The sequence below is a fragment of the Eublepharis macularius genome, chromosome 5 (genome assembly GCF_028583425.1).
Source record: "Eublepharis macularius isolate TG4126 chromosome 5, MPM_Emac_v1.0, whole genome shotgun sequence".
In the NCBI taxonomy this organism is placed as follows: domain Eukaryota; kingdom Metazoa; phylum Chordata; class Lepidosauria; order Squamata; family Eublepharidae; genus Eublepharis; species Eublepharis macularius.
In genome coordinates, this window is record NC_072794.1 from 3021996 (window position 1) to 3036972 (window position 14977).

The following is a 14977-nucleotide window of genomic DNA, read 5'->3' on the forward strand; positions in this document are numbered from 1 at the left end:
AGCGCTTCAAAGACATTCTCTTGTGTGCCCTTGAGCAGACCTGCCAGGTGGGCTGGTATTGATGCAGATGGGAAGGGTGAGGCTGGAACTGGCTGGACAAACAAGGTTTAACAGGGGTTAAGTAAATTTACTTATTTACTCACTTACTAAGCTGCTTATGTCATTCTTCTCTCCTCCACTTCATCCTCACAACACCCCTGTGAGGTAAGGTAGGTTGAGATTGTGTGACTGGCCCAATCGAGTGAGCTTCCGTGGCAGAGGGGGGGATTTGCACCTGGGTCTTGTGCTAACATTTATACCACTGAGCCCCTCCAAAGTGCTGGCTTGCACTCGCAGCTCCCTTGGAGTCCGTAAGTCGTTTAGTTCGTAGGTTCCCTGTGGAGCAGTGAGAGGTTGCTGTAATATCTGTTGGCTCTGCCATCAGGCACGGTCAGATGGCTGAGAACGGAGGGTGAACTCCGGGGCAAGGAGCCTTCTGTCGGTTACATCATGAGATAAAACAACACTGGAGAGTTTGTTCTTTTCTCTTCTCTTTGCAGCAGACGTAGGGAAGGAGAAGATGGATGATTCCTAATTTGGATTATAAATCACCTTGACCCTTGAAGGATTATCTGGTTGTGGTTTGAAAGTCTCTTTCTCTTTCTGCCTCGGCTTGTTCTGCCAAGAGATAGTGGTGCTTTGGTAGCAAGTGGAAAGGGGCAGAGGGGAGACCACCGATGGCCAAGTGGCTTAAAGATTACTTGAGTTTTGGGAGCAGGAGATCTCCCCCGCAGCCCCCCAAACCAGACTACACTGAGAGTGAGATCTTGAAGGCCTATCGGGCCCAGAAGAGCCTGGACTTTGAGGATCCTTATGAAGATGTGGACAGCAAACCTGAGCCAGACCCTGGAGGGTCCCCAAACAAGGTGTCTGCTGCTAGCAGCAATTTGGAAGGAAAGTATGGCTCTCCGAAACACCGGCTCATCAAAGTGGACTCCTCCGATCTCAACAAGAGCAAAGTTCTCTTGGCCACTGCTGCGGAAGACGTAGGAATGCCACCGAACCAGGTAGGTGCTGGCCATTGGCAGGGCATCCTGCAGGGCAGGGGTGGGCGTGTCTTCCCAAATGGACACCTTGTGCCCCAGGGGAAGGATTTGTGCCTGTAAGACTGTGGATGGCTACCCCAGGGTGGTCCTCCCATATCCTAGACTGCAAGTTTTACTTGTCCTGTGGAAGACTGCCTGTTGTAGATTTTTGAAAGGCTAAGTTTCTAGCAGAGGAGCCCCATGGCACAGAGTGGTAAGCTGTAGTACTGCAGCCCAAGCTCTGCTCACGATCTGAGTTCGATCCTGGCGGAAGCCGGGTTCGGGTAACCAGCTCAAGGTTGACTCAGCCTTCCATCCTTCCAGAGGTCTGTAAAATGAGTACCCAGTTTCCTGGGGGTAAAGTGTAGATGACTGGGGAAGGCAATGGCAAACCACCCCGTAACAAAAGTCTGCCAAGAAAATGTCGTGATGCGACATCCCCCCATGAGTCAGTAATGACTTGGTGCTTGCACAGGGGGACTACCTTTACCTAAGTTTCTAGCTCTCTTGTCTTCAGAGTGTGTTGTAATGAAGCGTTGACAAGAAAATGCTAAAGGCTGGAAGCTTAGAGGCAAATCCAAAGAAGCCCAAGGTTGCCGTGTTCTCTTCGCCTGCCATAGTTCCTGGAGTTGCTTTGCATAGCGTCTGTGTCTCACAATGCACAAAGTCTGTAAAATGCATTGTGCTTGCTGTGGTTATGAAGGACATGGGGTGTGGTGCATTCGCATATACAAATCACCTCTTGCTGCTGCTCCAGTTGTCCGAGTGATGGACACGCATGTGAGAATCAGTCCTCAGCATCCGAGGCAGCTCATGTTCATGCAGGAAGAGTCCATTGATCACTACTGCTAGGGGAGTGAGATGATGCTCAGGGCAGGGTGCTGCTTTGGGGGGGGGGAGGGGAGGCTTTGTACGCAGTCTGGGGACTTTCTGGTGTGGGGGAGCAGGGTGCTGGGCTAGCTGGACTTTTGGTCTGATCCGGCAGGGTTCTGTTTCAGCGGTTGCTTGCTAAGCATGTTTCTAGTCCTCACTGTAATTGCTGAAGAATTTTGAAGCTGTGTTGTGGGGGGTAGGCATGTCTCAAGTTCCAAAAGCCTAAACTGTGCAGGCGCTGTGTCTGGTGCAGGGTGTTCACGATCTGTGGGTGAAACTCGAAGGGGGAAAAGAATTTATTTATTTATTTTCAAAAACCATTTGTTAGCAGCCCGCCTTCCTTTCTGCCTTATCATTCAAGGCAGCTTAGAATACAAATAAAACGATAACCATGACAAATCAAAGACCACAATTTAAAATCACAATTTAGGACTACCGATAAATAGAAAAACTAATTTACAGTGCAATCCTGGGGTGGGGGCCAAAAAGGCTGGGGTGGGATCCGACTAGGAGTTACACCAGTGTATCCTGGACTTACTCCGACGTAGCCCACCCTTACGATGATACAGCAGCATGGTGCTGCTCTGCCGGGGTCTCCCACTGGCACTCAGCAACAGTGGCTGAGCACAGGCACAACCGGGGCGCAAGTCCCTGCACCGTTGGGGCCGGCTGTAGGACAGGGCGTGTGTTCGTCAGCTCCTTAAGCGACTGCCACCCAAGTTCCCTTGCAGGTTACCTGTCTCTGGAGTCCAGGCTCAGGGAGGTGTGAGGTCACACTGACAGGTAAGAAGAGGCTGGGGAGGCAGCTGCCCTGGCTCAGCCTCTGTGATTGAGGCTTACTGGGGAGGGGGCAGGGCCCCTGCCCGTGAACCGGTGTGGCCCATGCCTGCCCCAGAGGCAGTCACCCGGGGAGCCACGCTCGATACAGCAGCCCATGTCGGGGCTCCAGTCAGACTCCCTCAGCCGGGCTCCTCTCCAGGCAGAGGAGAGAGGGTGGCTGCAAGGTAGTGTGAGTGGGTGCTTGCGCTCATAACTCCCCTGTGATGGAGGGTGCGCAGCTCCATGACTGTCTCCCTCACAAGATCAGAACTCCAAGTTGCCACGCAGCAGCAGAACACCCAGAAGCAGACCGGCAGCACTTTCTGGCCAGAGGGGCCCCCCTCGTCTGGTTGTTGGTGACAAGCGTGCAGTCCACTGTGCCCATGGCATTCAGGAAGCCTGCAAGGGGGGCCAACCTGGCCTGGATGGAGGCCAGTGTGACCTTCTGCGTGGGGAAGCACACGTGCTCCTGGAGGTGGCCCCGCGTGGCATCCAGGAAGCCGTGGAGGCAGTGGCTCGCTGAGGATTGGGACATTTCCAGGGCCTCGGTCGCCACACCTGGGAATGATCTGATGGTCAGGAAATGGACGGAGGGCAGAACCTTCTGTAGGACAGAAACAGCCCTGGGGACCAGGGTTGTCTCTGGAGTGCCAGTCGAGCACTCCAGAGACAACCCTGGTCTAACCCTAAAGCAAAGTTAGGGGGCAGAGGGGGGCCCGCATCCCACCCAGCCGCAAACCCAGCCCCTACCCCCTTCCCCTGGCCCGTGACTGGCCTGTGAATGGCTCCCAGATGCTCAGTGTCCATCCTGTGGCTTACCAGCAAGGGGCAGGGCGTGTGGCTCTCTCTCGGGGCTTTCCCATGCTGCGCGGCCTCCCCTCCGCATTCCACTGCCTGGGACCAGCAGGGCCGTGGAGAGCTTCAGAAGGCGCAGCGGCAGCTGAACTGGACCGTGCTTGAGAAGGCGCTCCTGTACTGCCTGGTGCTGGAGCATGCCAGCATCACCATCGTCACGACCAGAGGTGCCTCGGACACCCGTCGCCATCAAGCCTTTTGGCGAATGGTGGTGAAGCGGGCTTCAGCCCTGGGGCAGGCCACATGGACAGAGCTGTTCACCATGAAGCACCGCCACAACTCCTTCGGGCCAGCTCAGAAGGACCTCCTCGTGGCGAGGGCCACCCCATACAAACAGGCCATGCAGGAGGGTTTGCCCAGGGCAGAGGCGGTCAGGTGTGCGGTGAACCCTCCTGTCATAGTGGGTGGTGTTGACATTGAGGTCGTGGCCGGTGAGCTCCTGACTGGGGGGAGGAGCGCATGTCGGGGCTGGGGGCGGGGCTCAGCTCCCCTCTCGGGCCACAAGTGTCTTTGCTCCTCTCCTGCAGGGGGATGCCACCCCAGAGCTGTTGCCTGTCATAGGCGAGGAGGCTGTAGGGAAGGGGGCCAACCCACTGCAGGCCCCAGGCGTAGACCCCCCCTGGGCTGAGGAGGCAGCCAGGAGAAGATGGAGCTGGACAATGTGGCGGACTATCCTGGCTCTGGGGGAGCGGACACAGCAGGTGACGGGAGGGCATAGCTGGCCTGGTTGCATTGGCGGCGGCAGCCATGGACCGCTTGGGGGACCTGCTGGCTGTCACGCGTGAGGGCCAGGCATATGCCGAGGGGCTGCTTGGGCAGCTTGTGGCTTTGGCTCATGCCCCCCCCCCATCCTCTCCTCCCGCCGCCTGCAGTAATGGCCCGGGGCACACCACGGGTTCACCCCTGCTGGTGAGCACAGCTCACCCCCTTAGCAAGGCATGGCCCCCTCCTCGCCCACCGGGGGAGTGCACCCACCAGTCACTCCCATGGCAGACTCCAGGCCACTCACCCACCTTGCCGCAGGCCGCACCTTTACCCCACCTTCCACTCAGCCAAGCAGCTTCCCCTGCCCATGCGCCTCCATGCGGGTGCTGTGACCCCGGGGGCACGTGATCCTCAGTTGCCTGCTCTCTGGAGGGGGGGAAGGGGGTGTTGATGGGCAGCAGGGACTGAGGCCTGGGCTTTGGCTGTGCCTTTACTTGCCACTCGCACGCCTGTCACAGGGACAGCGCGGCCATTGGGGATGCTGCTGGGGTTGTGCTCCTGGCTGTGGTCTCCCCGCGCCTTACCAGGCTCACCCACTGGTGTAGTTTCGCCACAAAAGTCCTTAGGGAGCGGGCAAGCGGCTCCGCAGATATGCGGGAGCAGGGGCACAGGCAGCAGGGCAGGCCTGCTGTTCCAAATAAAGCCGTCTTCTACTGCGTCCCCAGGATCGAAAGGGAGGGAGCCAGGCACGCCTCCCTGGGATGGGTGTTCCGTCATTGTGGGGCTGCCGTTGAAAAGGCCCTCGCTTGTTTACCCACCAAATGAACTTTCCTCTCCCCCTGTACTGAAAGACCCTGAGAACACACCAGTCGATCGTTTTCAACCAGGCTAAACCGAGTTTGAAATCTGTTTTGAGCTGTCATGGCTTCATGGCAATAGCAGCGGGTTCTGATGTCTTGTTCAAAGTATGGATTTGTCCACCTCACCCCCAGGTCCAGGCGCAGGATTTCGCTAACAAGCCCTTGTTGTAATCGTTCCTGAGCCTGCTTGCAGGGAGGGTGAGATAGAAGTCCAATTAAATAATAATAGTAATAGTAGTAGTAGTAGTAGTAGTAGTAGTAGTAATAATAATAATAGAGCACAGTGGGGGTTGCTTCTGGGTAAAAATGCACAGAATAGGTGTGGAGATGGTGGGATAGGATGGGACAATCTGGCTGAATATTCATTTATTTATTTATGTTCTTTGTAGTCTGCCTTTTCCACTGAGATTCAATAATAATAACGTTTGGTTTATATACCGCCATTCAGGACAACTTAATGTCCACTCACAGCGGTTTACAAAGTGTGTCATTATTATCCCCGCAACAAATACCCTGTGAGGTGGGTGGGGCTGAGAGAGCTCCAGAGAACTGTGACTAGCCCAAGGTCACCCAGCTGGCTTCAAGCGGAGGAGTGGGGAATCAAACCCGGCTCTCCAGATTAGAGTCTCGTGCTCATAACCACTACACCAAACTGGCTCAAGATGGATTACACAGTATAGATAAAATGCAATCAACAGGATGGGACATCCAATAAGATTTGGATTAGAGACATCAGAAAACAGAGTTGAAACAAAGCATAAGTATTAATGCAAAGCATTAAGTATGCAAAAATTACATAGTAAGATCTTACTTATTGCAACAGTGTGAATTATACATAGTAGTGTAGTCCACAGTCTCTGTATCTTTACCAAAGCATCTTTTTATTTACTTATACACTTAATTTATTTACTTATATACTTCATTTAATTTCTACCCTGACTTTCTCCAGTGGGGACTCAAAGGAGCTTATATCGTTCTCCTCTCATTTAGTTTATCCTCACAACAACCCTGTGAGGTAGGTTAGGCCAAGAGTATGTGACTGGCTGAAGGTCACCCAGCGACCTTCCATGTCTTCTGGACTTCTTTAAGCAGGCCGTTCCCTAAGGTGAGGGCCACAATGGAGAAAGCATGAGCACGGACACACGTTGACCTTGCCCATTTGCAGGGTGGCTTCTGCAGAGGGCCCTGCCCAGATGAGTCGTCATGGGCCAGAATGGAAGAGGCAGCCCCAGAGATATGAGGGACCAAGGCCGTGAAGGCTTTGAATATGAGAGTCAATTTCTTGAACTGAGCCGAATAACAGATGGGCAGGAGGGCATGCAGCATGGCATAGCCAAATTTCATGAGATCTTGGATGCTAAGCAGGGTGGGTCCTTGGTTGGGGGTCCACCAAGAAAGTCTCTGCAGAAGAAGGCACTCGCAAACCATCTCTGCTTCTCACTTGCCTTGAAGGGGTCTCCATGAGTTAGTTGCCAGTTGCTGGCTTATCTGATGAGCAGCTGATGGCAGATCTTCACTGAATTTGGGGAGTGGGGTGAGAAGGAAGATACAGGAATGCAAAATACTCTGACTTGTTTTCCTTTTCCCCTTTGTCCTCCTTGTCACCTCTTGCAAAAGTGAACTGCCCAGGAACTGTGTGCATGAATAGCTGCTGTTCTAAAGCAGCCAGGTCTGTTGTGAAATGAAATCTTCCCTTAAGCCAACGTAAGTCTTTTGAGAAAGGAAGACACAAAAGTTCATTGATGAAAACTGGTCTGCAGCGTCAATGAATCCGGCCTGTTCTAAGGAGAAGATGGTTAGAGCACTGATCCATCTAGCCTAGAACTGTCCCCTCTGACTGGCAGGAGCTCTCTGGGGTCTCAGGCAGGGGAAGGGCCTTCCCAGTAGCTGAGACCCTTTAACTCGAGATCCCAGAGACTGAGCCTCGGCTCTTCTGCATTCCAAGCAGACTCTCACCCACTGAACGATGACCCCTTCCCCCCGAGTGTCAGGCAGCGAAGGGTCTTTGCCTGCTTCTGACTGCCTTTACTTGGAGGTGCTGGGGATTAAACGGGGTCTTTCTGCAGACAAAGGGCCTTTTGGCCACACCTTTTGCTTCTAATTTTGAATGGTAAAATGGTGGAGGCAGGGCTTTTTTTCAGCTGGAATTTCCAGCACCTCTTGAAAATGGTCACATGGCCGGTGGCCCCGCCCCCTGATCTCCAGACAGAGGGGAGATTGCCCTCTGTGCCATAGCGTGGAGGGCAATCTAAACTCCCCTCTGTCTGGAGATCAGGGGGCGGGGCCACCGGCCATGTGACCATTTTTGCTGAGGGTGATTTAAACTTTAAAAAACTCCCCCATTGTTCCAGCTGACCCAAAGTGACGACATTGCGCAGTCCTGGAAGCGTGCGCGCACTTTGCACGTGCGCATATGATACCAGGGGCATCACCTCCCACCAGGAGTTGCCTCCTGTGCTGGCAACCCACTGAGTGCCACCACCTCTTTTCCCAGTAAAAAAGCCCTGGGTGGAGGATAAATTTGCCTGTCTGCAGCATAGCAATTCGGTGGCAATCAAAGCCCCTTCGCTCAAATGTATTAAGTCTCTGCACTGTGTTCTTTTTGTCTCATGCAAATCTGTGCTGATTGGCTGCGCACTGAGATCAGATTTCAGAACTGATCGGACTTCCACGAGCACTGGAGACCCCACCCGCTTAGCCTGCTGGCCAGGAGCATGGCCGATTGTATTTTCAATAAAGAGACGTAGTTGTAGAGGTCCTTTCCCACAAGCGATGCACAGTTACCCATAAGTATGAGCGAAAGAGAACTTGCCAATGAATCCTGAAGACGGCTTTCTCTCGTCTCTCCCCCACCCCTCCTCGGTGGGGGCATCGTTGGGTTGTTTCCCCTAAGCATGTTTTTGCCCCCCTATGAATAGCAGTGATCCCGTGCTGGAAGTGTTAATGGCCCCAGAGGGATTTTGCAAGCAGCCCTTCTCCCCTTTCCCTTCCTCCAGTCTGTGTGCCCTCCATATAGGCAGAGGCGGCTGTTTTACAAATAATTTTGTACCCTGCTAACAAGATCACAGCTTGAGTTTTCATACCTTCTGCTTGCCACCACTCCCTCGCTATGGCTAATGAGCCCAGCTACAGAACCGTTTCTGTGTGAGTGAGGCCTGTGTGACAATCATGCCAAAGGGAGGGGCACGCGCTTGAAATCCTCCAACCAGTTCTTCAAAGCACTTGCTTACCAAAAATTAAACATGTATGCGCCATCTGTTCAGCTGGCTTTACCAGACTCTGAACTGCGTTTCAAGACTTCAAGACCTCCATTTTCTTTGATGGGACTTACTCCCAGGAACGTGTTCTTATTATGGCAGCCTTTGAGGGGTGGGTTACCAGAATAACACAGAAGCCTGGCAGGCCCTGCTGGCTGCCTTCACTGACATCCCTTCATTGTCCAGATCGACTGAAGGGTAGCAAACTGAGGAGTTTTATACCCTCCTGTGACACTGGCCCTGTGGCATCACCCGCCTCTCTAGGTCAGCAGGGTTCTTTGGGGCTCTTTCCTTAATTGGGCCCACCACCTCTTCCTTCCTTCTGCAAAGCAGGGGTCATGCACTGGTGCCTGACGCACAAAGTTTTCAGTCCCAGTACTAAGAAGGCTGATCCCATGTGACCATGAGCCAATCAACTGTCTGTTACATCTACCTTGCAGGATTGTTGTGAGGCTAATACACACTCCTTTGGAGGGGGGGGGGTTTAAATGGAATTAATAATAGCAATTGTGGATATATTTGGATCAAGAAGCATTGGGGGAAACCAAGTAACAGATTAATAATATTCGGGACCGTATTAATGACATGAATATTTCATAATTTTTGGACCCGTTTCAGTCAGACCTAAGATACATAATAGGTTTTGTAATTCTGGCTGTAAGAACATCAAAATACAATTTTTTCACTTTTAATTAGGGATACTTGAACCAGTCTGGCTCACATCTTGTTCACTCACTGTAAGCAGGGAGTGGCGGGCAGTTCAGGTGACTCTGAAGCGGCTTTGCCAAGTGGGACTGCTGCCCGTCCACACCTCCCACGGCTGACACCTGGTTGCACTCGGCCACCACTGAGGAATGAATGAAGACTATCGATCGTGTAGAATTAAGCACCATGTAATTCTTTTTAAAAGTTGTACCATTCGTTGCCCATCTGTGTCTTGTCTGGTCAGTTGTAATGGCTGCTGATCTGTTTGGGTCTGTAGGAGTTTGCACATGTGCATTTATGCACATCCTCATGGAAATCATAGCCGCCCCACCCCAGCATCATTTAAGTCACTGGCCTAACCACCAATGGCCTTAGGGGGGGAATCGATTTCACCTATTGTGCAGGTGCAAAAGCCGCTACAGGGCAGAAGGAAACGAAACACTCCCACCACAGCTAATGTGCAGCTACAAAACTGCTGGCTGTGGTGAATGAACTGGGAACCCAACAACGCAGCTGAGTCAAGGCATAGCTCACAATAGCCCGGGCTTTTTTTCAGCTGGAATGCGGTGGAACGGAGTTCCGGCACCGCTTGAAAATGGTCACATGGCTGGTGGCCCCGCCCCCTGATCTCCAGACAGAGGGGAGTTTAGATCGCCCTCCGCGCCACTGGTGCGGAGGGCAGTCTCAACTCCCCTCTGTCTGGAGATCAGAGGGCGGGGCCACCGGCCATGTGACCATTTTCTCCAAGGGCGATTTAAACTTTAAAAAACTCTCCCCCCTTGTTCCAGCTGACCCAAAGTAACGTCATTGTGCAGTCCTGAGTTCCACCATCTCTTTTCCCAGGAAAAAAAATCCCTGCTAATGGCTGATTAAAAGGGGATGCTTTCAGGCTGAACTTGTGCATTGCAAAGTTCTCAGCCCCTGTACTATTAACAAACTGGCACTGAAAAAAATCCCTCCTGGTTTAAAACATTTCCCGACATCCTATTTTTGTATTAAGAATGTCATACTCATATTTAAATTCCGAAATTCCACATTCAGAAATGCAGTGCTGGATTTTTAAAGAAATATTCATGCTCAGTTTTCAGCATTCCATATGCTAAACCTTACACTCAGATTCCCAAATTTTCTTGTGGTTTCTGCATTTGGGGGGGGGGGGGATGGCTCATTTTTGCAGATTTTCAGCTTAGTTGAAAATTAGTTACGAATGTGAGGGGGGGGAACTTATTGTGAAGGGGGGCTATGCCCGGTGGGAAAAGGAAAAAATGCAGAGGATCCATTCTAGCATTACCCGACATAGAAGAAAGTTAATTTACACTCCATCCAAATGTCTGATTGTTGTGTTATCAATGTACAAATGGCAAAATGCTGTGGCGACCAAGTGGTGTTCCCAAATACGCACATTTTACAGTGTGTGGAGAGCATTTCGCAAGCAGGGAGTCTCCTTGTGTCGCCATCTTGTTTTAATTAAAACGTCGGCTGAGGATTCGTGCCCTGCGCTTGTGACAGTGAATTCATTGGTGATAATAGATCAGCAACACCTAATACAAATTGTGATGAATGTTGTCTCCGTGGCTAGAGCAGCCAAGCGTGTCCTCAGGTGGGGAGAGGGGAGATGGGTTATCGCGGGAAAAGATAACGTGAAATGTGATCGGGCAGAGAAGAGTTGGAGGCTGGAGAAGATGTTCCTAGGCAGGCTATTGATGACTTGTTTTTAAACTTGGTTGCTTTTTAAAATCCTTGTCCTCTTTGGTGAGCATTCAAGGAATTCTTGTCTACAGCCATGGAATAAGGAAGAAGAGACTGTGGCTGGAGACCGTGCTTTTGAGAGGGGTCCATGCTTCCTAAGGCATCTTTTACAGAATCACAGCGTTGGAAGGGGGCCATACAGACCTTCTAGTCCAACCCCCTGCCCAGTGCAGGGTGAGCCTAAAGCATCCCTGACAAATATTCATCCAGCCTCTTCTTGAAAACTGCCAGGGAAGGGGAGCTCCCCTTCTTTATTTTCTTCTGCTGCTCAAATAGGTTTTGCAGGGAGCCATGACATGCACTTGTAGAACAAGTGCAATGAAGGGTACCCAGAGGCAAGACCAGCCCTCTTTCTGGCCCTTCATCTCCCACCCAAAACTTATTGTGATCCCTCCCTTGAGGGCTGTTGTTGTTTCAGGCAGTACAGAGTTGGTTGGTGCAGACGGTCAGTCAGTTCAGTCAGCCACTCTTGGACTGATTGCGATGGTGCACTCCCCATTGAATGAAGAAGTGGATGTTTTAAAATGGCTGTTTCTTGAATGTGGGCTCTTGCCAGTCTGTGGCTGGCTTGCGCTATTTCAGCATCAGTCCACACATGGTGTGTGAAATCTAGAACGTGACCTTGCGCCACGGTGTTGTTTTAATGGTGTGTGAGTGTGTGTGGCTGGGCCTAAACCACAGAGAATTAATCCCTCTGTCTTTGCTTTGCATCGGAGCTGATACAAAGCAGCCTTCCCCTTCCCACATGTGACTGCTTTATAAGTAAAAAAGGAAGTGTGAGACCCCGTATGACATAGAGGCTAGCTAGAGTGTTGGATTAGGAACTGGGAGACCTGAGTTCAAGTTTTCACTCTGCCATGAAGGTCCCTGCTTAACTTAGGGCCAGGCTTTCTTTCTCAGAGCCCCCTACCATATGGGGGGGGGGCAAGGAGGGTCATTGTGAGGATAACACAGGGAAGAAGGAGCCATATACTCAAGTGAATCTTGGACCTTTCCACACCTGGGACCCCTGGAACTGTGAATGCATGTCAAGAACGCATATGGCAGGAAGAGAGGCTGCAGAGTTACAAGCTCACTGGGGCCAAGAGCAGGACTGTGAGTGGGGAAGAAGGGACACCAGGCAAGCACCAGGAGGGTGCACCCTCCCGAGGAGTAAATTGAGGGTCAGAGACACGGATGAATCTTCTCCCTGACCAGAGGCCGTGGTTCCTCATCCTGGTGCTCTTCTGAGCATGTGTGTGAAGACGGCTTTCTGTTCATGCGAACTAGCACATGGACCTTCCAAAAGCAGCAGCAGGGTCCCAGCCTGTGGGTTGAAGACCACTGATGTATGCTTCGTTGAGGTCCTGGAGGAAAGGTGGGCTAAAATTATGCTAGGTAAATAGTTCTTGGATTCCCCCCATCTCTTTCTAAAAAGAGGTTTCTTTTGCATGACTCCACGGGTGCATACAGTGACAGCAGAGGGAGGGGGGGCTTTGTGCTTCTGAACAACTGAGTCATTCATATGCAAATGTTGCAGATCTGAATCAAGGTAACACTCACACCATTATTCCACTCTGCTTTCTTTAGCCGCATCCTTAGCCAATGTCTTTTACTCCTTTCGTGCAGGATCATGCCCGAGTGTTTGTGTTTTGCAAGAAAGCTACGTCTATGTGTCTGGTAATAGGCAGATATAATTCAGTGGTGAGCTGGGGAGGGTATGCAGAGAGATGAATTGGATAGGACAATTAGATGTCATTTTGCAGTCTAAACATTGCGCATCAGGCACCGGAGTGCTCCCCCCCCCCCCCGCCTCCACCAATTGAGTACCTTTTTTCAAGCACTCAGTTGGCACGCACCAAAGGGTAGGAGCAGGGTAATTGCTTTGAGGAGAGGCTGATAGCTTATTTCCATAAGCCTGTCTCATTTGCTTTCCTGCAGATTCTCAAAACATTTCCTCTCTGCGGGCTGTTTGAGCGCATCTAATGTGCCACCGTAGCAAGTGGGGAACAACAGCAATTAGGGGGGAAATGGGGGAAGGGGAGGGAACCCTTCAGCAAGGCACAACAGGCCTAGTGAAGGGAGGGGGGGGGAGAGGGAAACCCTCCCCACCTTGTGCCGCTCCTCTTCTTGTCAGCCAAAGGAGCATAATGAGAGGCAGGGGAGGGAATATCCAACTGGTTGCGCTTGAGGTCAAACAATTAAGGAGTGGAGCTGACTTTGAAATGGCCCATTTTCTGAGAATCCACCTGCAGGCAGGGCATCTCCCGCTGGGGTGCAGTCCTGTCTTGCTTTAATGCCGGAGCGGGCCGTTGCCACCACCTCCCAAACACAGCCCCAAATTGAAGCTGTACCCGGTTCAGAACTCAGACCCTGGCTGGGATTGCCGAGTTTTCCGGAGTCACGTTTTCCGCACACCAAGTCCAGAATGTGTAAGAATCACTCACCCTTGGGACAGTGTCCGTTATTTGTTTCTTTTTCTTTTCTTTCTTTTTTTGGCATGAGTATCTGTTTTCTGAGAATGCTTCATGACTCTGAGGATACAAATCAAGAGGAATGGCTGATTTCATTCCAACAACAGGCTTTCTCCAGGAGCAAGGAAGACTGCTGCTTGAAAATTGGACCCTGATCACATTAGGTGCCATTTTGGCATCTCCCCGCCAGTTGCTCCCAACCAGTCAGGGATCACACATGCAGTATGATGTTATCTCAGTCATGGACAATCGATTCTGAGCAGACAAAGCAAATCCTTGTTCACTGGAAGTAGTGATTTGCTTGTGGAATATGCAGCCATGGAATGTGCTGCTGCTGATGTCTGGTTTAGTTTGCTTTAGTTAGTTTAGTTAGCTTTAAAGGGGTCTGAGCACGTGAATTGAGATAGGCCCATCAGTTTCTGTTAGCTGTGATGTTGAATGGAACCTCCATGTTTAGAGGTGGTATACCTCTAAAGGTCAGTTGTGACAATAAGCAGAGGCTTTGACTTCCATGTCCTGGTTGGAGGCCTCCCAGTGCATGGGGTTGGCCATTGTGTAAAACAGGATGCTAGATGAATCCTCGGCCTGATCTCCTGTGGTTGCTCTTATATGCCGGTCTTCCCTTCATCAGCCGGTCAATCAGATTTGCTGATGTAATCAGCACATCACTAAATCAGAATAAAAGCAGGAAATGTTTCTCTTGGTCTGAATAAGCTTCCTGATGTTGCTGGTTAGCTAATCAGGGTTTGGACATCACAAAGCCAAATCAGAGTGAAACTGCCTTTGCTAGGGCAGTTTTCTGCTAGGGCAGAAAAATTGCTGGAAAAATAAAAAAATTGAAAAATGGCTGGAATGTAAGCATTTCATGTCTCCCATCTCAATTTGTCTTCCACTTGGCAATTTCTGTGGGCCACTGGAACCTCATTTACAGTGAGCCAGAAAAAAACGAGACACAGTTGCTATTGTGTGTTATTCCTGCATTAACCATTGCTCTTTGCTTACCTATAGCCCCCTGGTGAGAGTGAGTATTCGGACCCCTTTGATGCTCACCGAGAGCCGAAAGAAGATGGGGAGGAGGATATGGGACTGGAAAACAACGGCTACATGGAACCCTACGATGCCCAGAAGGTGGTGGCTGGTAAGTGAGGTGTGGGAGGAAGAAAGGAAAACTCTGAAGGCAAGGAGTGGATGATTCAGGTAACAGAACCAAAGTTTGGGAATGCATGCAAGGGACAGCTTTCGTATAGCCAGGTTTTTGTGTGAACCTGGGCCGTTTCCAGATGGCTTACCCGCGTTTTCCCCGCAACATGGCGCGACGTTCCGGAGGCAGGTAAGCCATCTGGAAACGGCCCTGCAGATTCTGTGCAGGAGAATCCATCATGCAGAGAATCTTGGCTTTCACTCGCAAGCAACAAAGGCCTCTTTAGTTTCTAGTCCATGTTCTTGAAAGCACACAGGCAGTGCCTCTTGATCTCCACAACGAGAGGGATGAATGAACCAGCAACAGGGAAAGCAGCACATTGGGTTTCCGAACTGTTTCTCACCCAGGGGGCGAGGGGAGCAGCCATGGATGGGGGAATCCCATTACATCCTAAGAACAAAATAATATTTGGCTGTCTGAAATATTTACACTAAAT

General features: G+C 51.2%; 1 protein-coding gene across 1 annotated transcript in view; it reads left to right on the forward strand.

Moving 5' to 3' along the window:
* The first annotated feature begins 716 nt into the window (after window positions 1–716).
* SHD (Src homology 2 domain containing transforming protein D) overlaps window positions 717–14977 on the forward strand; it is a 44598-nt gene continuing 30337 nt past the window's right edge. The window contains exons 1-2 of the mRNA XM_054981423.1: window positions 717–1025; window positions 14349–14478. Coding sequence (XP_054837398.1) covers window positions 717–1025; window positions 14349–14478 — 439 coding nt within the window. The remainder of the gene's footprint in view (window positions 1026–14348; window positions 14479–14977) is intronic.